The 27508-nt window shown below is 43.2% G+C and overlaps 1 protein-coding gene across 1 annotated transcript; it reads right to left on the bottom strand.

The window, feature by feature from the left end:
• Positions 1-1127: 1127 nt before the first annotated feature.
• LOC134403976 (perilipin-3-like) lies at positions 1128-17605 on the bottom strand. The gene is made up of 9 exons (XM_063134523.1): positions 17539-17605; positions 16834-16912; positions 14615-14622; positions 12956-13041; positions 10495-10690; positions 8336-8418; positions 5114-5375; positions 2539-2735; positions 1128-1553 (listed from the first exon to the last, which is right to left on the bottom strand). Exons 1-9 carry the CDS (start codon positions 17603-17605, stop codon positions 1128-1130), a joined length of 1404 nt encoding a protein of 467 aa, XP_062990593.1.
• Between the last annotated feature and the right edge of the window lie 9903 nt (positions 17606-27508).

Raw genomic sequence — 27508 nt, 5'->3', positions numbered from 1 at the left:
GTACAGAAAAGGGAATTTCAGCAGGTGTCATTTGTATGCACGCAGCACCTGGTGAGATTCCCTCTTCATCATAACAGTTACTAGGGGTGTGCACAGACCCCCCAATCCGCTTCGTGGCCTGATCCGGAAAATCCGGATCGGGCCCGATCCTCTTCGCGCCGCTCCGCCCGTGGAGCGAGATCCGGCTTCGCCGCTGTCACTATATCGATGCCGGCGCCGGCGCCAGAGAAACCACTGACCCACCCCGCCCCCTTACCTTCCTCCGTTGCGGGATTCAATTGAGGCCCCGGTTGAAGCCGGAAGAGGCCTCGGCCTTCACTTCCAGCTTCAACCAGGACCTCAATTGAAGCCGGCGATGGAGGAAGGTAAGCGTCCCTCCTCCCTGCTCCCTTACCTGGTGCTGCCGCCGCCGCCGCATAGATGGCGGCGCCGGCAGCGCCAGATTAGTCCCCCTCCCCCCCACTTACCTTCAGGCGAAGCTCCGGATTGAGGCGATCCTCTTCGCCTCGATCCACCGTCCCCCCAATCCTCTTCACCTCCGCCTTAAGGGTAGGCGAAGCCCCCCGCTCCGCTCCTGCTTCTCCGGTTCGAGGAGAAGCGGAGCACATCCCTACCAGTTACATCTGTAGGAGCCCTGTCCTCTTTTGCATCTGGTCAAGAGGGCAGGGCTCCTGCAGCTTTAACCATTGTGATGAAGAGGGAATTTCACCAGGTGCTGCATGCATACAAACAGAACCTGCTGAAATTCCCTTTTCTACACAATTGTTAAAGATACCGGAGCCCTGTCCATATGGTCACCCTGGACTAGATGGACCCTGGTCTGATCCAGGCTGGCTCTTATTATGTTCTTAGGCAACCTTTTGATGGAACCAGGGCTTTCGCATCCTGGAACATGGCATTCAGCTATGGTTCTCTTTTCCTTTTCTCCACTTGCAGTGAGTTAGTTTCCTTGGACTTTTAGGGTTGGGCGAGAGGACCGAGAGAAGCACGCACACAAAGCTGTGGTTCACTAATTTACTGCAAGATTGCTATTGCCCTAGCATCCAATCTAAAAGCTGAGTCCGTTCAAGTGCCCACGCGTCCACATTGCGCACTTCCATCTTCTCCAGGAAAATAAGAGCTGGGGTTCAGGTGATCAATGTCAAGTTGCTGCTTCCAGATTCCTGCAGCCCAAGGAGGCTGTCTCTTGAGGCCTGCACCTTTTGCATGGCCTTTAAAGCCCGTAGGGTGTTGCCTGGGTTGGTCCTACATTTGCAGTAGTTTACAAAGAAACAAAAGGGAAGGGTTTGGGCGATGTAGTTCAGGAGCGTGTTCAGGTTCTCCTCCTCCAACATTTTCCCCCAAACTCGGGTAAAGACCCTCTGGCAGAGATCCTGTAGGCAATCAAGGGTGGAGAGGGCCACCTGGAATTCCGCAGCGACGTAAGAGGCTTGGGGGACATGCTCGTGAAACTTGGACGATAGTTCTTCGATGGTAAACAGGACGATCAGGTGGATGGTCCTCAGGGGAAGCGTTATGGTATAGTGCAAGGCTAGCAGCCCAGCTCTCCATTCCTGAAACGCAAACGTATGTTGGGAAATATCGTTAGGAACATAGCTTTACACTGAGTCAGACCATGGGTCCATCTAGCCCAGTATTGTTGGCACTGACTGGCAGCAACAGCCCGCCAGGTTTTCAGGCTTTCCAAACCGTACCTGTAGATGCTGGAGATTGAACCCAAGGCTTCTGGATGCAGAGTGTGCTGTCCATCATGAAACTATAGTCTTCCCCCCATTTAAAGACTGGACTGGGCATCGCATAGGTGGTAACCTCAAAGTTGGATTACTGCAACGCATACATGGGTCTGCCTGCAAAGCTGTTCCAGAAGCTGGAGCTAATGCAGAATTGGAGTCTACCAGGAGAAGAGCCTTGTGGCCCCCTTTCCTATGGAATTCCATGCCTTTGGAGGTCAAGCAGGTGCCAAAGTTGTATTGCTGTTGGCACCTCCTGAAAACGTCACTTCAGGAAGCTTTCCCTGAATGACCGGCTGTGGTTTTATCTGAACACTGTTCTTTTAAAAATGATTTTTTAATGGTGTTTTTATTCTTTTATTCTATTTGTTCACCGCTTCGAAATCTTGGATAGGGAGTGGTATATAAATATTGTAAATAAATAAATACCAGGATGGGGTTGCGAACTTGTTCACCAGCCAAAACCTCTGAAGGGCCACAAATTGCCCATGCCTGCTCTACCATGTCTAAGGGATTATTACCCACAGTCCAAAGCTGGTGAGCCATGTTTTTCCTACGAGTCCTGGACCGTCACAGGAGAGAGGCCATGGGGCCATTTTAATCTTGACAGTTCGTGAGGTTCTTAGGATGAACAAACCCACCAAAAGATGAAATATAAAACCTCTCTCACACACATTAGCTCATATACTGGGGCTAATTCAAGAATTGTTTCAATGTCACTTTTTTTTTAAGCAAGTGTGATTATTTTCTTCCCACCTCGAAGCAACATATAATGGAGGAAGAAGAGGGAGAAGACGCACACCCTTACCAGATAGCATTTTTTGAGGACTCTCTGGAAGCACCGGATTGCGCGTCGCAGGTGGTGCCGTGACTGCTTGGAAGCGTAGCGGTGGAATTTGCTCAACAGGGAAAGCAGGCAGGCCAGGTAGCTGTCGCACACTATCTGTGTCTGCATTTGTTGCCTGGGTTCTTCCACTTTGCCTTCACAGCATGTTTTAAGCTCCACTGAAAGAGGACAAAACCATAATATGATGGTAAAGCATGGTGGGAAGATACTGCAAAAGCTGATGGCAACCCAGCAGCATCAGTTCTAATTGCACGAAGGGGAGTTGTTGGAATTCCTGGGCAATATCTGTGGCGTTACACCCCACAAGTCAATTCCAAATGTATGTCTGCGGTTTGTAAGTCTGTGGTTTTTAGAATGTTGGCCTGAGTGGGCGGAGTTAGAATGTCTTGGGAGGGGGAAGGAGTGATATATATATATATATAAGGGAAGGACTGAGGGGATTGGGAGTTCTTGTTCTTGATCTTTTCAGGAAACCTTTTCAGGGAGACTTGTTAGGTACTCTTAGAGTCTGTAGTGCTGTCTGTATTAATGGTACTTAAGTTCTGGGAAATTTGAGAGTCAGTGTAGTGAGTGGTATCTTTAGAGTGTGGTGTGCACGTAGTGGAAGTATATTAATCAATACTGATAATAAAGAAAGTTCAAGAGTGAGTGTGTGAGAAAAAGGAAAGCGCGAATGTGAGAGTGACCGGATTGTATGGAAGGTTTCAAAAAGGTTTTTAAATTTATTTATTTATTTATTTATTTATTACATTTTTATACCGCCCAATAGCCGAAGCTCTCTGGGCGGTTCACAAAAATTAAAACCACAAAAAAACATCCAACAGGTTAAAAACACAATTACGAAATACAGTATAAAAAGCGCAACCAGGATAAAACCACGCAGCAAAGTTGATTATAAGATTAAAATACAGAGTTAAAATGGTAAAATTTAAATTTAAGTTAAAATTAAGTGTTAAAATACTGAGTGAATAAAAAGGTCTTCAGCTGGCGACGAAAGCAGTACAGTGTAGGCGCCAGGCGGACCTCTCTGGGGAGCTCGTGCCACAGCGGAGAAAGCCCTCCTCCTAGTAGCCACCTGCCTCACTTCCTTTGGCAGGGGCTCACGGAGAAGGGCCCCTGTAGATGATCTTAAGGTCCGGGTAGGTACATAAATGTTGTTATTTGAAACAAAGCTTATGAACTTTTAAAAATAAATTTTGATTGTTTGTTTTAAAACTACCACAAAAATCCCACGTGTCTGTTTGGCATTTATCATCTTAAGTTTACACATTCAGCACCCACTCTGACAATCATTCACCTAAGCAGATATAACTCACAGCGCATTATTATATATATATTAAAATCCATTCTCCATTTTAAACCCCTTTCTCCACATAGTTTGGAGGAAGGTGGGCTTTATCCCTTGCCTCAGGCGTATCAAGCGGTGGTGCTTGGCTTGAGCAGGGAGTAGCCTCGGCCGGGTCTCATGTTCAGAGCCTGTGTCGCCCCATAAGAAGTGGTGGCAGACGTGAGGTCTGGTGTTCAGAGCCTGTGTCGTGGCAGTATCTTACTGTGCCCATGCGCTCGTTGGATCCACTGCTTGCTCAACAAAGCTTTGATGTTTCTAAAAATAGCCCCAGAAACAAGTGGAAGGGCTTGTTCCCACTTGTTTCTGGGGTTATTTTTTAGAAGTACCAAGGCCCTGTAACGCAAGTGGTGAATCCCACAAGCCCAATGGAAGCAGTAGAGCGGAGTGTCCCTGTTGGATACTGCTCCATGACCATTAGCTAACCATTTGCCAGTTGCCGTCTGCATCATTGTTTCCCTACACCAGGGATGGACAATGTTGACATTTCCAGGGGCCACTATTCTTCAGAAAGTGGTCTCAGGTTGGGGCGGGGTGGAGGAATGGGGACAGAAGTTTATTTGTTTTTCTGAGGCTGGTCCTTACCACTAGGTGATTCCTAAAATATATGTGGACATTTGGGATGGCCATAGTAGTTAGAGTTGCCACAAATATTTTAGGGAGCAAATTTGGGGGATTTTGAAGGAAGCTAAATGTGCAGTTTCCTTCTCAGGCAAAACATCTGAGGAATTCTGAGGGAATCCCAAAAAGTTTTGATAAGACTATCAAAATTCCATAGGAGGTGGAGGAGCTGGGTGGGAGGAGTAAATACCCATGGATCACAGATACAGGAGTCCCCAATTTAGACACAAATGATATGACTAAATGTAAGAAATGTGATGCATAGAATCAGAGTTGGAAGGGACCTCAACAGCCATCGAGGCCAGCTGCCTGATGTGGCAGGGAATCTACTATGACAGCATCTCTGATAGGTGGACATCTCACCTATACTTAAAAAGCCCTTAAAGGAGAATCCACCACCTTCTGAAGCTGTCTGTTCCACAGTCAATCAGCTTGTACCATCAGGGAGTTCTTCCTAATGTTGAAGCAAAACCCCTTTTCAGTGGCATTTGCTCTATTTGGCCATGTCATTAAAATCCCCAAACCAATCTAAACTATATGGGTGGGCCAAGCCATCTATTGAATCCTCACCCATATCTTCGTCTACGAGGAGATAGTGATCCACAAATGCATAGGACTTGCCCAGCATGGCTTCCACACTGTTCTTGGCCATCTGTCCCATTCTTGTTCCCATCACCAGGCTCATACTACTGGTCACCATGGATGCAGTGGTCTTCACACTACCCTGCACAGCATCTTTGGTCAAACCGACCATCCCCGATACCCTGCGGGTTACAGCGTTCTTGGCATCTGTGACTTTAGAGGACATCAGTTCTTTTGTATCAGAGACAACCTATGGGAGTCAGAGGAAAGATTGTTGGGATTAAAGGAGCAGTCTTCATTTATCATCTTCAGAGCCAGGAGTTTGTGAGCTTTTGCCCTCTCAGCGCGACGTCCCCACTCGCGTAACTCTGCTGCATTCAAATCTTCTGCTGGGGCATTTATTACAACTTCCCACAGACCAAGATTTCTTAGGTTCATTTCTATCTTAAATGACCATGACATATAATTTTCGTCTGTAAGTAACTCAATAGGGACAGTGTTCCCAACATTTAATGCCATAATTTCAATTTTAACAGGTTGTTTCTGGTTTACAACCCCTTCAGTGGTTTAATTTCTCTTAGAGCCTGACCAGCTATCCAGATTCAGATTCCTCAGTGCCCTCTTAAATTCAGACCACTCTTGCCAGTCCTTTTCCGTGTGATTTTCCAGACACCGCTATCCGAAATAGCTTCTGGTTGTCTGTTCCAACGACTTTTTCAAAGACGCTCAGGAATTTAATCAACCACGGCTTAATTCTTCAGTCCTACTGCACTTGCTGAGAAAAACTCGTGCGTTATGGCTCAGCTTGGGGTACTGGGCCCATAACCTGTTGAGTTATGGCTTTAGAAGCTGTTTAGTTATTGCACAGACTGGGTTTCTGGCACATAACCTTTTGTGTTAAGTCTCTGTCTGGGCCCTACAGAGACTAGCAGAGATTACAGCGGTTCTCAGCCAAGTCAGCAAAGACATGAATTAAGACAGAGATTTATGTAGGTTAAAACCATGTACACTGATGGTGCTATATAAATAAATAAATAATAATAATAATAATAATAATAATACAAACCTTTTTTACTGGCAAATAAATATATAATTTAGTTATGGCAGTACAGATACAAATACTTACAAACGGTCAGTCAATACAGCTCACATGAGGGGCATGGAAGTTAAACAGGATAATGAACGTGAAAACACATTTACTTTTATAGACAACCTGTACAATGATGCAACTCCTTGCAACCCTTAATTGAAGACAATCAGTTAGACAATTATTCAATTATGACACTCAATGTCCAGGTGTAGAGTTGACCTTTAAGTTTCTGCTGAGTCTTCTGTTCCTCCAGATCCTCAGCAATTAACAAATCAATGGAAAACATAACCAGGATCCATTCCAGGATCCAACACCCTGTGGCCACGCCTAGCCACACACCAAATCACGCCTGGCAAGCCTTTTGTTCCTTCCTTTGAGATATCCAGCAACCCGCTCCCACGCTATTCTCTCCCCTCCCTCCGGCCAGGGTCCTCATTCTGAGCAGTTTGTTGCTCTGTGCAGACGGTCTCTACAGAGTGGTTGCCAACTTCTCTACCTGTACTTGCAGGCCTCTAGGCTACCAGTTTTGATCTGTACAAAGAATTCCAAGGGGTTGTCAGGGGTGGGCAGCACATGGCGATTGGGCCACATGTGACCCCCCCTAGTATGGCCCCACTGCCTTCTATCTACCCCCCCCCCAAATGGGGGGGAACTGAAGGGGAAAATGATTATTTGCCATTGAAATTCATCAGCAATCCACTACAGAGGCTTCCTAAACATGCATTTAGCTTGTTTTCAAGCCTTTTTTTTTTTTGCCACCGCCATCATGGCAAGTGGGGTGGGGATGCTGTAGTGGCCCCTGGACCCCTTGAGATAGCCCATGCCTAGACTCCAATGGTTTCCACCACCACCGATTAGCTCTAAATATCAAACTGTGTGTCTCCTCTGAATGAATGCTTAGAGGCGGTAATGGGCTGGATGAGGAAAAACAAACTGAAGCTGAATCCAGACAATATGGAGGTGCTTGCTGTGAAAGGCCACAACCTGGGTTTGGAGGTGTGTCAACCAGTTCTGGATGGTGTTACACTCCCCCTGAAAGACTGTGTTTGCAGCTTGGGGGTGCTTCTGGATCCATCGCTCCAAATGACAGCCCAGATAGATGCAGCAGCCAGGAGTGCCTTTGGCTGATACGCCAGCTGCGCCCCTTCCTGGAGTCGGAAGACCTAAAGACGGTAGTGCGCATGCTGGTAATTTCGAGGTTCGACTTCTTCAATGCGCTCTACATTTATTGATTGATTGATTTACTACACTTATATACCGCTCCCATAGCCAGGGCTCTCTGGGCGGTTTACAGAAATTCTAAAATGAAGATTAAAACGAGTATACAAAATTTAAAATTCTAAAACACAGAAAATACACACATAAAGCATTAAAAACCGTTAAAAAACTAAACATGTGGGTGATTAAGATGTGCTGCCATATGCCTGGGCAAAGAGGTAAGTCTTAACCTGGCGCCGAAAAGATAGCAGCGTTGGTGCCATAGGGCTACCTTTGTGCCTAGTCCAGAAACTTCAGCTAGTTCAAATATGGCAGCCAGGCTGGTCACCGGTACACCTAGGGGTGACCACATTACACCAGTTTTTAAATCTCTTCACTGGCTGCCAATTAGTTTCCGGGCAAAGTATAAAGTGTTGGTTATCACCTACATGGTTTGGGTCCAGGTTACCTGCGGGATCGCTTTCTTCCATACAATCCACCCCACACACTCAGGTCCTCTGGGAAGAACTTCCTTCAGCCAGCCAAAACTAAGCTGACAGGTATTACCCAGAGGACCTTCTCTTCTGCTGCTCCCAGACTGTGGAATGGCCTGCCGGAGGAGATTCGTCAACTTAACAGTCTTTTAGCATTTAAGAAAGCTATAAAAACTTATCTCTTCCAGCAGGCCTATCCAGTAGAATTTTAGGATGCTTTTAGTATGTTTTTTTAAGGAAGTTTTAACGATGTATACTATGTTTTTAATCAATATTTTATGTATTTTATACTAATTGTTGTTGTTCGCCTTGATCACGATGGAGAGGTGGGTAAGAAATAGATGATGATGATGATGATTGGCCATTATTTCTTAGGGGGAGACCAACTTTGGGCTTCCTAGTGGCCCCTGGAAGTTAGACAATAGCTACCTGGTCAGCTGTCTGTTGAAGGATAGGCAGTTTCTCCTCCATTGTATCTAGGCCCCGACAGGCATATTTGTTTGCTGTTACAACTGATGAGAGATAATAGAAGTTTTAGTCTGGAGTCACTTTCCATCTCATTAAAACATTTACTTACGATTTATGGTCTGTGGTACCAAAAACACAACATGAAGAAGCCACCCAAGAAAATTTTGCAATGGTGACAAAGAATTTGTAGGATAAGATTAAGACAGAAAGCGCTGGCATGGGCTGGTCCATGAAGTCACGAAGAGTCGGAAACGACTGAACGAATAAACAACAAGTCAGAATGCTAAAGGAGCTATGCAAGGTGTAAAGATTTGTCCCCTTACTACTAACATTTCCAAACTTTACAAAGCGATAACAGAATTTTCTAAATAACCATTTCCATAGAGGCAGCTGTGTTAAGTCTGTTGCAGCAAAAATAACAAAGAATCTTGTGGCAACTTAAATTTATTCTGGCATAAATAAATATTAAAAATATTAACAATTTTAATAATTAAAGTATTTAAATTAATCATTACATATTTATTAGTAATAAATACTCATTTATAATAATATTATTATCATCAATCATAATAAATGCCTGGAATAATCTGTCATTATTCTAGCCCAAAAAGCTTATGCCGGAATAAATCTGTTAGCCTTTAAGGTGTCACAAGACTCTTTGTAGGGCTTTGTTGTAGTCGTTTTCAAATTAGGCTAAAATCCATGCTTCAAATAAAACAATGGCTAGAGTTCAATGAACAGGTTTGTTTTTTTTAACAATTGAAGGCTTTTTGAGGGAGAGATCGTTGCTTGCAGTGTGTACAAGTAACCCACTTTTGACTCTGATAAACAGGGTTTGCAGGATTTTGTTGTTTCAAAAACCCACGAGATCTGTTGGACAAGAGGTGAGAGTGGGATAAAATAAACACGGGTAATTCATGGGAAATGGGAAGTGATGCCTCTTTGAAATTACAACTTTTTTTTTTTTAAAAAAAGAAATAAATCATTGTCTCTGGGCTTAGAAAGTGGAAGATCTATAAAAAAAATTCTCTTCATCCCTCTTTGAGGTTCCAGGGAAAGATCAGCTACTCCCTCTAGAGGAATTACAGGGGAAAACGCGAGAATTTAGCATTCTGTGGTACCTTCGAAGTATAACATTTAATGAGCATTAAAACATTTCTCCTATTGCGTTAAGAGAGAAATCATTGTCTTTAATTTTTTTAAATCAACAATGGGATTCAACACTCTAAAAGGAGAGTACGATTTGAATTACTATTTATTCATTTATTATTTATTACATTTATATCCCACCTTTTTACCTCCAAGGAACCCAAGGCGGCATACATAATCCTCCTCCATTCCATTTTTATCCTCATAACAACAGTTGCCCAGTGGGCTTCCATGGTTGAGCAGGGACTAGAACCCGGATAGCCCGACTCCCAGTCCAGCACTCTAGCCACTCCTTCTCATGCTCCATTTGGAGCATGGCTCGTTTCTGTGAAATGCAGGAAGTTGCCTTATACTAAACCCTTGGCCCATCTAGCATAGAATTCTTGACACTGACTAGCAGAGGCTCTTCAGGGTTTCTTCCCAGCCCTATCTGGAGATGTCAGGGGTTGAACCTGAGACCTTCTGCTCTGCCACTGAGTTACAGCTCCTCCCATGACATTATTGAAAAACATCACACCCCTGAACCTGACATTAGCCCCAAGAGGAAGCTGCTGAGCAAACTAAAACAGGGAGTTCCTGGAATCTGCTGGCAGTTCTATGAGGTTCCTGAATGCCCACACACTATATTAGTCCTCATTGTAAATATGTGGAGGTCCCATGAGCCCCACACAGCTTGAAGAACATAAGAGGAGCCCTGCTGGATCAGGAAAAGGGTAATCTTGTCCAGCACTCTGTTCACACAGTGGTGAACCAGCTGTTGACCAGGGCAACAGGACATGGTGCAAAAGTACCCTCCCACCCATGTTCCCCAATGACAAGAAGTCATTGCATATTGAGGTGGGGAGCAGGGTAGGAAATCTGAAGATTTCTTGACCTGACAAGAACTGTTCATTTTCCTCTCAACAGAGGAAAATGCAATTACATTTGGTACACACACAAATGCAGCCCTTTCTGTCTTCAGTTTTACTCACGCTGAGGCTCGAACGAAGTCAACAATGGCTGTGCCCTGTTGACTGCAACTCCCGTGAGGGTCTTCACCCCTTTCTCTGCTCCATCACACACCGTCTGAAGGTACGAACTTTTTCTTTTGATGGAGGTGTAGTTTGAAGAAACCAAGTCACAGACGGAGCAAACCAAGGGCAGGCTGCCAACTCTCTTCAAGATATTCTGACATGGAAACATAGGAATGGTCACATCGACCATACGTTTGCCAGCTGGTTAAGTTGCAACACTGACACGGAACGGGAGCCAGGCTGTTTTCCCGGTCTGAAGACTCTTACATCTGGGGAGCTGTTCTTTGGCTCATGGAGGCAGTGATGCAGCTAGGTAATTTGGGCTCTGGAGTAATGGTCTTATGGGCAAGACGGAGAGGCTTTAGATGGCCATGTGTATTACTTCAGTTGCAAAAAACACACAACTAGGGATGTACAGATGATTGTAAAATTTATCCCATCTGCATTCCACAGGTTGTCAGGTGCCTTTAGTCTGTTGTCTGCTCATTGACGGAATTGGTGGTTTTTTCCAATTTCTTAAATCTGCGCAAATTCACACTTGCACAAATTCACATCTGCGCAAGTTCACACTTGTGAAAATGCACAAATCCTCCACAAAATGCTCAAATACCCCACCAATTTGCATTTTTCATGCTATGGGGGAAATGTGCATTTTTGGCCATTGTTTCCTATTATTATTATTATTATTATTATTATTATTATTATTATTTTACGTATTTTTCTATTACTAAATTTGCATATCATTTCAGAAGGTAAAAAAACCCTGGTCTGCAAGTCCACTGAATCAGTGCAACTTGGGAAAACAGAATTCGCAGTCTGGATCCATAGAAATACAAACCCATTTGATTCTACTGTGGATTTTCCCAAGATACCTACATGTAGGGTGACCATATGAAAAGGAGGACAGGGCTCCTGTATCTTTAACAGTTGTATTGTATATATGGGGAACCTGGTGAAATTTCGTCTTCATCACAACAGTTAAAGCTGCAGGTGCCCTGCCCTCTTTTAAATCTGGTCACCCTAGTATAGCTCCTGCAGCTTTAACTGTTGTGATGAAGAGGGAGTTTCACCAGGTTCTCCATATATACAAATGACACCTGCTGAAATTACCTTTTCTACGCAACTGTTAAAGATACAGGGGCCCTGTCCTCCTTTTCATATGGTCACCCTACCTACATGTCACTAACATTTTGTTTCTCCCCACCCTACAATTACCATTCCATGCTATACAGCTGCTTCTACATTCCTTATATGTCACAACAACAACAAGAATGTTTGCCAACTCTGATAAAAACAACAACACATACTCTGAGCATGTGAAGTTTTGCATTTTAAACACTCTAGAGGAATAAAACAGAGCTTGCTCTCCTGCCCTGATGGTCATTTACCCCACCCCACCCTAGGCTAGGACCCAGAGCCCAGGGGGACAAATGACTACCCCAAGAACAGCAGATGATGAGGACACTAGGGTAGCAGAAGCAAACTCATAGAATCATAGAATAGTGGAGTTGGGAGGAGCCTACAAGGCCATTGAGTCCAACCCCATGCTCATTGCAGGAATCTACCTTAAAACTCCATTTCATGGAGTACTGAGTGGGTATAAAATGCAAAATTGCCCATGGTCAGTATATGTCCCCCCCTTCCCCGGATCAAGGTTTAGCCCTTTCTCCACCACTGCATGGCAGAAACAATACAGGTACTTTATGGGACCTATATGTTTACCCCAGCAAAGAAACCAGCACCTCCAGAGGAGGTTGGGTTATTCCCATCAGTAAGGTCACAATCCTATGCATGATTAGACTGAAAAAAGTCCTACAACTCCCAGCATTCCCTAGCCAGGAGCTGTTGGACCTTTTTTGGGGATATCAAACATGCTTAGGATTGCATCCTAAATGACACGGGGGATGTTAAATCGGCCCCACCTATCTCTGCAATCCAGATTTCAATTGCCCATCCAGCTTAATTTAGTTTTTAGAATAGGGTGGGCAAACACTGATAACCTACCGCTTTTTTATTTTAAATTACATTTTATTTCAAATAAACAATAAAGTTAAAGCAAACAAAAAATAAATAAATAAATCCAGCAAAAATTCAGAAAATACAATACACATATGGCCAAAAATGAACTTTGCTATTACATAAGACACATCATCATAGAATGAACAATCATACAAAATTTATACTGTAATCAAGTCCTTCCAGATAGATCTGTGTTGACTTGAGAAATGTTGAACAGACAAATTATTGTTTAGATATGTCTAAGAAATATGAACCATCTATCAATAAATGATGGATGGTGAATTTTCCCTTCCCTCGGCCATGATGGAAAACATTATGGTCTGCCCAGCAAAAAATAACAAGAGAAAAACAATTCCCCAGACAGAAACATAGTTACAAACAAGCATGATTACATAAATACCTCCTCTTCAAAACTTTCCTCAGAGGTCTCTGAAGACATAACACTTGATTCTGGCTTCTTAGAAGACATGATGGATTCACTGGTCACTAGAAGTGAAGAGAAAGAAAGTGATTCTGTCCGAAGACGATTATGACTTAATTACCAGCCATAAATGTATCCAGTTTTGGGGGGGGGGGGGTTGCCTGTGGATCAGAAGATGAGGAGACCCAGATCCAAATCTCCATTCAACCATGAAACTCCCCATATTTCAGCTTCTTAGAATTTTCTTTAGGTCCTCAAAAAGTGGCTGGGGCAAAATAAATAAATCTCAAAACCATCTCATTGTGGGAATATTTTTTTGTTCCAGGTGATGCAACATGTTAGGGTAAAACATATCTAAGAAAAAGAGATCTAATGATGGACATTTAATTGCCTGCAAGGGGTTTTCTTGTTGAAACCAAAAAGAGCCAGGGACGAGATATACTCCAAAGACATCTATTGATTTTTGCTACTGGGATGCTTTGCTGTGCTAGTTAAATTTAATAGGAATAATGGGCTCAAGTTACAGGAAGCCAGATTCCGGCTGGACATCAGGAACAACTTCCTGACTGTTAGACCAGTACGACAATGGAACCAGTTTGTAAACTGCCCAGAGAGCTTCGGCTGTGGGGCGGTATATAAATGTAATAAAATAAATAAAATAAAATAAATAAATAAGTTACCTAGGGAGGTCGTGGGCTCTCCCACACTAGAGGCATTCAAGAGGCAGCTGGACAACCATCTGTCAGGGATGCTTTAAGGTGGATTCCTGCATTGAGTAGGGGGTGTTGATGGCCTTATAGGCCCCTTCCAGCTCCACTATTCTATGATTCTATGATAATGAGATTTAAAAAAATGTCCCATGATGTTTTTCAAACAAAACCAGCAGAGGGAAGCAGACTTCTTCTGACAGCATCCCCTTTGCTTTTGTTTTGGGACATTTTGCTACTCCGAGTTACGTTGGAACTTAGTTTAGGGTAGAAAAATGTCTCCCAAAAACATTTTTTGGAACCTTGTCAGAAGGCAGCCAGAGAATAATCTCAGGCAGAAGTCTTTCCTAGCTCTGCTGAGGCCCTGTAATGGAAGATGCCAGCAGTTCCAGATTCTCCATCCTATTTGTGGTCAGAGAAATTGTGTGTGTGTGTGGGGGGGTGGTGATGAATTTCTTTATGGGAAGGAGAATGTTCTACACCATTTTCTTGGGGGTGGGCTGCAATCTTTGCCCTGGCAGTTGCACAGATACCTTTCTTTTTCCTTTGCTGTTGTTATTCATTATTATTATTCATTATTATTAATATTAACAATTATTATTATTTATTATTATTATTATTATATTTATTTATATCCTGCCTTTTCCCCAGTACTGGGACTGCTGCTGTTGCTGCTGCAAGTGACAGGAGCAAACAACTCTTTTGGCAGACTGGTCACTATTTTGCACCCTCCACAATTTTCCCAGATTAGGGTTGCTCCAGGTCATTGGCGGTGGGGGAAGAATGGCAGCATCTATTTTTTTAACAAACAAACAAACTTGAAGAATAGCCATAGAAAATTCTAAAATTAGCTCGCGGCGGGTATGTTATTGTCTCATCTGTTTGCGAATGGCCCATGCGGCTAATATGCAATAAAGCAGCCATCCTCAACCTGGGGCGCTCCAGATGTGTTGGACTGCACCTCCCAGAATGCCCCAGCCAGCTGGCTGGGGCATTCTGGGAGTTGTAGTCCAACACATCTGGAGCGCCCCAGGTTGAGGAAGCCTGCAATAGAGTTTATTGAATTCTAAAATTATCTTTCAGGCTAGGTGGGTGAGAAAAAGGACAATCCCATCCCACCCCCAGAAAAACATCTTCTATGAAATTTCACCTAGTTCTAGAAACATCAGTGTCTCACAGTGTTTACCCGGAACCCAGATTGTATTACCTTCTTGTACAACACTTAGTTTGGAATTGATGGAGGGTGTCAGAATTATTCCATTAGCCTTATTTTTCACACTGACGACTTGCTATGTTAACATCTTGGGCATTTCCCATGAGTTGAGGCCTACATTGCCTCTCATGAAGATGCTTCCAGCATCATGTTTCAAAGCTTCCTCCCCAGAGTGTACGTGGTGGGTGGGTTTAAGCAAGACGATTCTGTTTTGCCATTGGCTAAAACGATCATCAGGAAAAACACCAGTGAGGCAAGCGATGGAGTTTGCATTGTTTCTTCAGGCTGGTAAGAACTGAGGTCAGAAGCAATGTCAACCAATCAGATTTCATATGTAAATTGGTTTCATTGTGAAGTTAAGGCTGCAATCCTATGCATGCTTGCTAGGCAGGAGACCCCATTGAATCCAGTGGGGCTAACTTCTCAATAAACTTGGTGTTATTCTAAGCCATCAAATCTTCTCCTTTGTATTGTAGAAAGAAAATCAGTGGAGTTCCTTAATTGTTTAGCTTCCCCCTGCACCTTGGAATACTTCCACTTTTGAGGCAATTGCAGTAGGCTGTATGGCTTTAATATCTCTAATCCTTGAAAGCCAATGAACTCAACAATATTTTCTATGTTAAATCGACATCATGAGATAGCTGATCTGTGATGATTGCTCCTTGAGACCAAGCTGTCACATACAGAACCTTCCTTTTAAGTGAAACGTAATTAGGATTGGCAGGTCAGACCCAGAGAATGAGCCTATATCTTGAAGAGGCCGTCTCCATGGTCACTACAGGAATGCATGGTGCACTTTCTCCCTGCTCCCATCAAATGATGACGGGTTGAGGGAAGCCAGCTATGGAGACACAAGAGCCTTTTTGATTGGCTGTAAACCACATGGGTTCATAATGTCAGCAAATCCTCAGTCTCAAAGAGTCCTTCCCCACCCCATAAAAGGCACCCCTTTGCTATATGATTAACTTACGGAACACACAACCACAAGTTGTAGTGATGGCTACAAGATTAGATGGCTTTCGTGGCAGTGGTAGGTGGCTGGACAAGGCAAATTCATAGGGGATATATCTATTAGCTATGACAGGTAAATGGAATCTCTGTATTCATGTGTGCTGTATTTTAATCAGATGCTCAAGGCAGACAATAGCAGAATGCTTTTGCCTTCATATCCCACTTGTAACGTTACCTGAGGTATTTGGCTGGCAGCTGATGGGGGCAGAATATTGGAGCTGATCAATGTTTGCCTGATCCAGCAGGGCTGTTCTTATGTTATACTGTTCTTCATATAGCCTGGGAAGCATGTTCAGGATTGCAGCATGACAGCACAATCCTATTCATATCTACTCAGAAATAAGTCCCATTGGGTTCAACAGGGCTTACAACCAGGTAAGTGTGCACAGGATTGCACCTTTAGTTTGTGAGAATAAGGGTGTTAAAGTATTCAAGCATATCCCTGTTGGCATCTGTTAATCATTAGCAGATAAGCTAATAAAATTATAGAATCATAGAATAGTAGAGTTGGAAGGAGCCCACAACAGTCAGGAAGTTAGAGCAGTACGACAATGGAACCAATGACCTAGAGAGGTGGTGGGCTCTCCCACACTAGAGGCATTCAAGAGGCGGCTGGACAACCATCTGTCAGGGATGCTTTAGGGTGGATTCCTGCATTGAGCAGGGGGTTGGACTTAGTAGATTAGTAGATAGCTTCATCAGAATTAGACATTTTAAAAGCATAGGTAAAAAAAAAGAAAGTTTTTCACCTGATGGATGCCTATAGGTCACTCAGTTGGATGCCAGAAGAGCATTTCAGGGCACCACAACCGAAAATGCATTTTCCCCAGTTACCACCTACCTAGTGTCTGATACTGAGGTATCTGGGAGAAGGGCCTTAGATGACGTTTTCTGTAATATTAATAATACAAAATAAATTATATTACCTACCTGATAGAGTGCGAGAAAAATTCTCAGGTGAAATCATGAGAGCGATAGCTCGCCGCAGTTTACGTAGCTTCAATTCTAAATGTAAAGGTTGCAAACGGGGCATATTGGTTATGCATGTGCTGAAAATTTTGAGTTGGGAACTTTGCTATACATTTGATCTCACAGACCGCCCAAACAAAACTCCAATGCATGTTTAGACAGAAAAATTCCTACCACTCCCAGCTTTACCCAGGTAGTCATGCTGGCTTGTGAATGCTGGGAGTTGTAGGACTTTTTTTATTTAAACATGCATAGGCGCGCCTTAAGCCTTTTAAGGTCTAGATTCTTCTTTTCATCATCAGCCTTGCGGAAGAAAAAACGTTTGCTTCTTACTTCTCTTATGCGAAGAGAACAAAAGGGTGGGATGCAGGATTGGTTTCAGAAATTCTGCTTTTTTACCAGCTTTTCAATCACAGTACTGGTTACCTGGCGGAACATAATGTTTTTACTTGTTGGATCGATGAAAAAAGTGACTTGGTTGGCAACCGTTCGTGTATATTCCATAAAAATTAATCCAGAGTAAAAAAAAAAAAAAGGGGGGGGGGAGAGAGAATAATTATTTGAATGATTTCTAGACAAACTGATTAACATGGCAATAATAACAAGGCTTACAATGTATGTTGGATGGATACCCAGCAACAGAAATACAAATTTTGTCTCACTTTTTTTCCAGAACTTCTGTAGCTTCTGAGAGACGTCTCTCTCCTGTTCCCTCGCTAGAAGTGGCATTTCCCTTATATAGACAGGGGAAAGGTCTATCATTCATAGAATTCTGAATCCTCTCACTTCTCTTCCACCCCCACATAAGAACGCATCAACAATCCCCACGGACTGCTGCCTTAGAATACTGAGGCTCTTATAGAGGTGCCATTCTGTTAGTTGCATTCAAAACTCTCCTCTTGAGGGTTCCCCCCCTTTCATCCCATTAGTTGGCCTCGAAATGGTTAGTTTACTATCCCCTGAAATGTTTTTGAGCAATTAAATTTTCACAGATGACTGAATGAGTTCATGACTGCAGTGACAATGAGGGCCCAAACCTGGTATAATGCCCTCCTTCAACTTCCGGCCTAGCAGACCATGTAACCTGTGATGGCGGTCCAGTTCTAAATTGTGGCCATGCTGACTGAAGGGCTCTGTTGTCATAAATATTTGTATTCTGTGGCTATTGTCTTGGATCAATTGCTCCAGTGTGGTAACAATGCTGTAAAGAAATTTAGAACAATTGAACGCTTCAAATGTTCTCAAACATGGTTTTGCTTCCTGCCTCCAGTACGTTGGTTGCTAGGCCTTGAGCCTGACTTGAACTGCACTTTAGCTTAGAATCCATTTTCTGGATCTAAAATGCTGGAGGGCTGGCTGTGCAAATTCAGTGGTGAGGGCTGTGTGCTGTGGATATGCTTAGAAGCATCCTTCCCTCCAAATGTATAGGATACTTCTAATTTAGCTCATTCAGCTAATGCACCATGGATGGAACAGATTTAGACCTCCATATCCTGCGTTTAGGCACTGCTGTCAAATGTGTGGGTACAAAGTACGAGCAATTTTGTCTGCAAATTTGGTGGTACATAACAGACAGAATTTCTCTGGGGCTCAAAATAAAGTCAACCCAGTGTGTAAAGGAGGCAAAGCAAGTCCTGTAGTGACACTATCTTTTTGATGCTGTATGTGAGATATGACCCACAAATGGGGATATCAACTTAACAGAAGGGCTGTTTCTTGCCGTGCAGTCCTTTATCATCTGTTTTTCAACACAAACACCTAGAATTCATAAGATTTTTTTTAGAAGACACAAGCCCTATCCAGGCATTCAAGGCCTCACATCAGTGCCAGCTACAAGTTTTGGAGGGCCTTTGGGCATAGAGTGACCACATGAAAAGGAGGACAGGGCTCCTGTATCTTTAACAGTTGTAAGGGAAATTCCCTCTTCATCAGTATAGTTAAAGCTGCAGGAGCCCTGCCCTTTTTTGTATCCTCTTTTGTATCTATTGACCAGATACAAAAGAGGGCAGGGCTCCTGCAGCTTTAACTGTTGTGATGAAGAGGAAGTTTCACCAGGTGCTGCATGCATACAAATGACACCTACTGAAATTCCCTTTTCTCTACAACTTTTAAAGATACAGGATCCCTGTACTCTTTTTCATATGGTCACCCTAGACTGCTAAATTACAATCTGCTAAGACATTCGATTCTATCATGTGCGGCTCAAATTGAGATAATGGTTTTCTTTTCACACTTCATGTGTTGATTAGCTTCCCAATGTCAGGATATTTGTGTTAAAATCATCAGCATTGGTTTGTGAATGGCCAAGGTTAACAAAATAATTGTTACTGTCTGTACTTTCTACATCTCATTTGCCTTTCACCTCACTGTTTACAATTCTGCTTGTAGGCACACACGCACATGTAACTTAGGATAACACTTCATGCATCTGGTGAAGTGGACTCAAGCACATGAAAGATTGTGCCATTGTAGCGAGACGGCCTGACCGCCAGAAAACAGAGTCAGGGCAGGACTGAAGGAGGATGGGGGTGCAGCGAATCATGGCAGATTCTGGGTTCTCTCTGTTGCCTCACAAGCCACAGAGGAGACACAGAATGTGGCAGGGAGAAAGTTGGGAATGAGCAGTTTGAGAGGAGGTTTTCTTCAACAGCGTGGAAGGAGGCCATCCAGACTGGAGTACAAGGCACCATGGCAGAGGAGGAATGGACAGGAAGGCTTTTCATTCCTTCTCTTCCCATGGGGTTCTCAGTTCTGAAGGAAAGAGCAAGAACGATTTGAGCTTTGTCACGTGAGGTAAGCGGAAGCTGGATGGAGCCCCAAGGGGTTGTGGCCAAGCAGAGTGTGGCAGCTATAATAAATGTGTTAAGCCCTTAGAGTACCATCATTGATTATTTCGCTGCAACAACAGACTAACTCAAAATTGTGTTTTGCCTGTAATCCCTTCTCTTCCCTGTCCGTTCGTAAATAAATTGATTGCAATGAAAGCGCCTCACGCCCTCCATGTCTGTATACTGCAAAGGCTGCCCAGGGCTTTCTACTATGTCGGGAGAATCCTCGGAGAGTAAAAATACCAGGTCCTCACCTTCCCTCCAGGACAATTCCACAAGATGATGCTTAAAATGATTCTAGGCCTTTAAAACAATGGAAACCCCTCCACGATAAACACAAAACTACGGTAATTTATTTTTCTTTAAGGAAACAAATTCTATAGCTGCTGTAAAGCATCGGAGAGTGCAAGGTAGCAGGTTCATAAAAAATATTTTTTGATAATCTATATACCTCTGCAGCCACAGGGTGGCGTTCAGTAATACATATTGTGCGTGTGTGTTCTTAAATTAAATAAGTAGAACCACAGAATCATAGAATAGTAGAGTTGGAAGGGACCTATAAGGTCATCGAGTCCAACCCCCTGCTCAATGCAGGAATCCACCTCAAAGCATCCCTGACAGATGGTTGTCCAGCTGCCTCTTGAATGCCTCTAGTGTGGGAGAGCCCATGACCTCTCTAGGTCACTGGTTCCATTGTTGTACTGCTCTAACAGTCAGGAAGGTTTTCCTGATGTCCAGCCAGAATCTGGCTTCCTGTAACTCGAGCCCATTATTCCGTGTCCTGCACTCTGGGATGATCGAGAAGAGATCCTGGCCTTCCTCCATGTGACAACCTTTCAAGTACTTGAAGAGTGGTATCATGTCTCCCCTCAATCTTCTCTTCTCCAGGCTAAACATGGCCAGTTCTTTCAGTCTCTCCTCATAGGGCTTTGTTTTCAGACCCCTGAACATGCTTGTTGCCCTCCTCTGAACTCCCTCCAGCTCGTCTGCATCCTTCTTGAAGTGTGATGCCCAGAACTGGACGCAATACTTAAGATGAAGCCTATGGTTGCTCATTGAGATTTTACACATAAAGGCAAAAACACAGCCCTAACATAGAAACCTGGGGCTGATGTCCTCCACCAGTTAGGCACAACAACAACAACAAAACAACAACTATAGATTTCTGTAGTTATAATTTCTGTAGTCTATAACTTTCTGTAACCCTGAAAGTTATAAATCGGTGTCCATATCAGAACCATTTACAGTGTTCTTATGCTTCATGGTTCATTCTGCAGCCCACATTGAACTCTGAGTCATCCACTTAGATTTCTGAGGGGGAAGAAAAAGAAAAGAGGAAAAATAACCTTGCAGCAGCAGCAGGATGGAAGTGCACAGAATCTCTCTCTCTCTCTCTCTCTCTCTGAGCAAAAATAGTAAAAACCGAACAGGTATAATTGCAAATGGCAAGCAGAAAATGCTTCCTTCTTTTTACTCATAACGTTGATGCAATTGTACATTGCAAAACAGCTTTAAATTACCAGCAATTCTTCTAAATAGACTGGTAGAATTCAGTTTTCCTTCAGGATTACGATGGTATAATTTTGGGGTTGAATTTGAAATTGTTCCCAGCCATCCTTCCTGCCTCTGCTTCCGGTTATCCGTTTTTATTTTTTATAAAAAAAAACACAGATGCCAGGATTTATTTATTAATTAAGGGGTTTATATATCCTCCTTCCACATGGTTCTGATGAGCCTCTTTCCACCAGCTTATAACATCGGATGCAGAGGGCCATAAAGCGGCCTCTTGATTTAGTTGTGTGCCTTAAAATAGCTGACATTTGCAAAAATGTAGGGTTAAAATTCTATAATGTGAATTTTACAGCAGTTCATACATATATTACTGCAAACAGGTTTACCAGCATGTGTGAACTTAGAAAGGAGAGCAGATGATTGGGCTCTCTATTGTGCGCACCTGTATGATACAAGCATTTGGAAACAGTTGTCACATTTACAATTTACATTTGTCTCTTTTAGGTGTGCATTTAAATCATCTTAGCTCTTTACCTGAAAACTGTAGCACTTGGTGCCCACTGGGGTGGGTGGCACTCGTGAGATGTGCGTTGGAGAAAACGTTCCTGGGGATCTCTAAGCAGTCCTAGCTGTTGTAACCTTCCCTCGTAGGGAAAATGCTTCAGTCCGTTGATCATTTTACTTGCCCTTTTCTGCACTTTTTCCAGCTCTACAATATCATTTTTGTAGGCGTGAAGACCAGAACTATACACAGTATTCTAAGAGTGTTGGCATCATAGATCTTTAGAATGCGAAGTCTACTCTGACATTAGGAAAATTTATATCCTTCCTTTACTGGTTCAGATGAAAGGAAGGTCATCCCTTGAAAAGCTGTGCTTTTTATTGAACAATTTAAAAATATATATGAAATTTTTAGAACTGCTAAATTTCTTGTGCTAGCCCTGCTCTTGTGCACAAAGGCCAAGGGGGATGAATGAATGTAACACATCTGTGCAAAACTGTATAGTTGCTGGTTGCTAATTACAATAAACTTGACTTGGATACTGGTAGTTTTATTCTCAGTTCCTTTTCTTATAATGCCAAACAAGGAGTTTGCCTTCCTTACAATGGCCGCACACTGGGTGGACATTTTAATCGAGCTGTCCACCACAACCCCAAGATCTCTTTCTTGGTTGGTAATCCTTCTAAGAAAAAAACAATGTGCCATCTATCAGAAGTTCTGCCAGAATCCCTAAGAATCAAGTTCTCACAATCTCACTTCCCAGGATTCTTTGAGGGAAGCATGACACCTCTACTTGTATTATAAAACCAATACCAGTTTGTAGCAAAGGTCTGCTGTGAATGTTTTCTAACTGCCTTATTGCATCTCCATGGTAACATTTGGTCAGAAAGCACTTCAGAAGTGGCTGAAGATTTTTTATTCTGTTTTTTTGGTGTCAGTCTGACAGAAAGGTCAGAGTCTTGCAAATAAATACAAATGAAGGGAAATTACTCTGACATAGGGTCAAACTACACGATATGTTAAATGTGTAGCGAGCAGCCTATCTTCTCTTTCTCTAATACCCCAAACAATCTTCACCAACCTGGCGGCCTCCAGATATTTTGGACTGCAACTCCGAGTATTCCTGACCATTAGTCATGCTCACTGGGGCTGATGGGAATTGAAGTCCAAAACATCAAGATGATACTCGGGGGCCCAATCCAGTTCTCTCATTCCTTCTGCTCTGCTTATGCTTCTTGGATGGACATAAGAGTGCTCTGTTAAAAAAAAATATTGATGTTACTGGGCAATGACCCCTAAAGAAACAACTGCTTTTGCGTAAAATAAGAAACTAATTTAAGAAAATGCTATAAGATTTGTCCCTTCTCTGGCCGCATGGCTATGTCGCACCTGCTTAGTTTGGATAGAACATAGGTATTTTCTACATGAGGCATTTATCATAGGCTCATCATTGCCTGCTGATTCCCCCCCCCCCCCGGGTTTCTTGGACAATGTTGTGACCCCCCCCAATTTTGCTTCTATGTCTAAAGAATACTTTCGGAGAGTTTTTCTTTTTCTTGAGCAGGGAAGGTGCAGTAATTAATGGCAAAAGAGAAAGAAAACACTTTTTTACTTGTGTGCTTGTGCTCTTCTGCTATAGTGCAGTGCCACCTAGAGGTTATGTTGTGGAAACCAGGAAAGGAAAAGCTCTTCATGCAGTGCTTGAATCTAAATTCTGTGCAAAACCCGAAAGTAGATATAGTCCATGAACAGCCAAATAACAGCCTTCTGTAGAAAAGCTCATAATGGAACAAACATATATAAAAAAGGTAATTTAAACCTTGAAAGGTGGAAAGTCACTGGCAATTCTGTTTGCAGCTTTATATTTTCAACAAAACCAAAAAGAGGGGAAGAATTGTAGTTACTTTTAAGCATCTGTTTTGACAATGCCCAATAGTTGTCTCTTTTTGGTTGGAGGTTATTATATAATAAACCTTGTATTGTAACAATCTTTAATATTTACTGATGTACATGTCCTCTGAAATTATCTACTTCCTGGAGGTTAACGTGCAGTCGGTGCTAATGGATTCTACATGCTCTTTTGACAGCTGAAAGACTGCTACTACAACATCGGAAGAATAAATGCTCACCTCTTATAATGGATTGAAGACATCACAATGGTTTCAGCAATTGAATGGGCAGTATATATAGACACCACATGTGAATGGCCATTTATATGGATATTCGGTCTGCTTTTGGTGAAGTTGATTCTTAGAAAGCCACACACAAACACACTACATATCCATGCATTGATATTGATATTATCAAATTATGTAGCTGCAATTCTATGTGCAACGTGCAATGGAAGAGCAAGGGCAGGGTACTGCTACAAGGTTCCAGTCAGGAAGCACACCATGTTATTCATTTATTTTAATATCATGTTGCATTTATATTCCACCTTTTTACCCAAGGAACCCAAGGCAGCTTACATCATCTTCTTCACCTCCATTTTATCCTCACAACAACAACCCTGTGAGGTAGCTTAGGCTGAGAATTAGCTTAGGGTGACCATATGGAAAGGAGGACAGGGCTCCGGTATGTTTAACACTTGCACAGAAAAGGGAATTACAGCAAGTGTCATTTGTATGCATGCAGCACCTGGTGAAATTCCTTTTTCATCACAACAGTTATTTTTTATTATTGCATTTATATCCCACTTTTTTCCCCTCCAAGGAACCCAAGGTGGCGTACATAATCCTCCTCCTCTCCATTTTATCCTCACTACAACGAACCTGTGAGGTGGGTTGGGCTGAGAGCCTGTGACTGGCCCAAAGTCACCCAGTGGGTTTCCATGGCCGAGTGGGGACTAGAACCCGGATCTCCCGACTCCCAGTCTGACACTAGCCACTACACCACACTGGCTTGCATGACCAGATCCAAAAGAGGGCAGGGCTCCTGCAGCTTTAACTGCTGTGATGAAACGGAATTTCACCAGGTGCTGCATGCATACAAATGACACCTGCTGAAATTCCCTTTTCTACAGAACTGTTCAAGATACAGGAGCCCTGTCCTCCTTTCCATATGGTCACCCTAAGATAGCTACTGGCCCCAAGTTAACCAGTGAGCATCGCCAAATGGGGGACTAGAACCTGGATCTCCTTAGCCCCAGTCCAACACTCTAACCACTATACCACATTGGCTCTCAAACAAATGTTAGATTTATGTGACCATTTAGCCCAGTAGTGTCTAATCTCCAGGCAGTTGAGGTCCAGAATCTCAGTCAGAGATATTCCCCCACCATCCACTACCTGATCCTTTTAGGTGGAGATGCCAGGGGCTGGATTGCAGTCCTCTCCTTGCAAAACATGGACTCCACCACCACCACTGCTCTGCTGTTGCTGGGTTCACCCCCACCCCACCGCACCCTCTCCACATGGAGCAATGCCAATATTCAACCTCTTTCAAAGCATCTTTTCTCTCTCAACTTCATTTCCTACCAACTTTTGAATTGCTCAGCCCAGATTTTAGAGGAGATTGTATCATTGCACTTTGCGCAATTATTCCCAAGCTTTCAGCGTGCACTTAACCAAATCAAAGCCATGGGAAATCATTTCCTTCTGTTAAGACGCTAATGATCTTGACATTTGCCGAAAGCTGCTTAGGAGGACTCTAGAACTCCGTTTTCATTGAGAGCAGTTATATAAACAGTCTCCATTTTAGCATCAGATCAGGGCGCCTTCGATAGACAGAGGAACAGGCTGGGGTTATTTTCTCTGGATTCTCAGACAGAGGCTGAGTTTGGATGACACTTTAGGCAATGGTGGGCAGGAGAATAGGCAACTCACCACGTGTTATGTTGCTCGTCTTCCCCACAAGACATCGTGTGGCTGAAACTCCCGCCGTCTTTTTGGGCGGCTGGTGTTCCTCCCTCAGTCCTCCCAGCCCTATCCCATCATGCATTGAAAGTTCCGCCAGCTGTACCAGAGCAGCGGGGGTGCTTTGGCCACTCCTTCCAGAGAACTCTATGGCCAATGGAAATAACGCACGGTACATGCAACTGAGTCTTCCACACCACAATTTAATCAGTGGATCTCTGGATAAGCAATGGAGCAGCCCGTTGTTTTTCTCTGTGGGTTAAATGGGAAAAAAATAGCATACTGTGAGTTGTATGCCCTTTGTCTGTCCCCCACACATGACACGATAAGCAACACTACAGACAATTGCCTCTTTACATCCCCCACCCCACCCCACCCGTAGTTGTGTCGTCTGAACCCAGCCAGAGTGAGAGCAAAGGGATAAGGACTGTGTGGATGGAAGAAGACTGTGTGAGGTTAAGAATCAACTCTTTCCTTTTCTTCCTACCCACTGAACAGCTGATCAGCGGCAGGTTCAGATACAGGAATGAGATCCTAGTGCCCTAACTTTTTCCAATTTTTTAAAAAAATTAAAAATATTTTTTGGAAAGGGACAGAGAGTGGAGAGCTTCCATGGATGTTGCACTGGACACCCCTGAGTTACAGAGCGTCCTGGTCAGCTGAAATGTCATCCTACTGGCTTCTGGATGTTGCCATGATTCTCGTGTTCAGAAATCAAGCAGCAAAGGTTTCCCTGGCATGGCCAAAAAGCAACCAAGAGAGCCTGATCATAGGGTTGCCAATTTTTGAGCTAGACTTTGTGGCTATACCATCAGCACCAAGTTGCCATTCAGGCATTACCAGATAGGTTTATCTCCATGCTGGGAAAGGCCTTCCCCAATTAATTCCTGCACATCAAACTGCCATTTAAAACCACAAGACTCCATGGTCTCTGGTCAGTTAGCTGCCTTAAACATGCGGAGAATAATCCTTGACGTCGCTCAAATGAAGAAAGTTCTGCTGGTGTTTCCAATAGTGCTTTCAGGATTGGACCCTAATATAAACCACTGCCTTCTTCACATAACCTAAGAATTAGTGAGCCAGCGGAGGAACTAAGTATACTTACTCTTGAGTTTGCTCTGCATCAGCGAACCAATGAATACAACTAGCTTTACCAAGACAAAAATCTGTATTCCAGGTAGGGTCAATTCATTGCATTCCCTGCAGAAATCAGAGATTTTTTCCATATCCCCAGTCGCACTATTTGATTTGTTAGGAGAGAATCTGCAGCATTCTCTTTGGGTCTCTGTACTGTCCATGCGATGGCTTTCATCCCCACCTGGTGTATAAATACGTTCAATAGAGGGTCATTGCAGCAATGTTTGGCTGTTCTACTGTTGAGCCGTAACCAGAGACCATCTTGAAATTGTATGACTTTGCAATTACATGTAAGTATTTTGCAAGCTTTAGTGATGGTTTTGCTTTTGTCATTAGCATCTATGGTGTTAATAAGGATGTAGGCATGTATGTTACTTTGGAAACTGTAGTTCTCTTGAGGGACTAGGTGTCCTACAGTACTGTCACTAAACTACAATTCACAGGGCTCTTTAGGTGATGAGTGTTATGGTGGGTTTTATATGATTATTTTCTGTGCGCTTTCCTACATGAAACATTTATCGTGCACTCATTATTCCCTACTCACAGTTATTTATGGGTTCTTTAGAAGATGACTTGGAAACTCCCCCCCCCCCCAGTTTTGTTTCTGTGTCTAAACAGCAGTTTCATCAAGGTTTTTTTTAGAGCGGAGAAAGTGCAGTCTTTAATTGTAGAAGTGAAATAAAAACTTTTTAAAACTTGTGTATTTGCATTATTCTGCTACATCCCAGTGCCACCTAGAGGTTATATAGTGGAAAAGCAGGAAAGGAAACAATTTTTGTGTAGTGCTCAGATCAATTCT

This window comes from Elgaria multicarinata, chromosome 9 (genome assembly GCF_023053635.1).
Source record: "Elgaria multicarinata webbii isolate HBS135686 ecotype San Diego chromosome 9, rElgMul1.1.pri, whole genome shotgun sequence".
In the NCBI taxonomy this organism is placed as follows: Eukaryota; Metazoa; Chordata; class Lepidosauria; order Squamata; family Anguidae; genus Elgaria; species Elgaria multicarinata.
This window is presented reverse-complemented; position numbering and strand designations above follow the sequence as displayed.

What these genes read in the sequence shown, in the direction of transcription:
- LOC134403976 (XM_063134523.1), bottom strand. Translation starts at nt 17,605, where the DNA reads ATGCCACTTCTAGCGAGGGAACAGGAGAGAGACGTCTCTCAGAAGCTA. An exon ending in GACTTCGTTCGAGCCTCAGC is followed by an intron (nt 8,419 to 10,494) that starts GTGAGTAAAACT and finishes ATCTCTCATCAG; the next exon opens with TTGTAACAGCAAACAAATAT. An exon ending in TCCTCAAAAAATGCTATCTG is followed by an intron (nt 1,554 to 2,538) that starts GTAAGGGTGTGC and finishes TTTGCGTTTCAG; the next exon opens with GAATGGAGAGCTGGGCTGCT.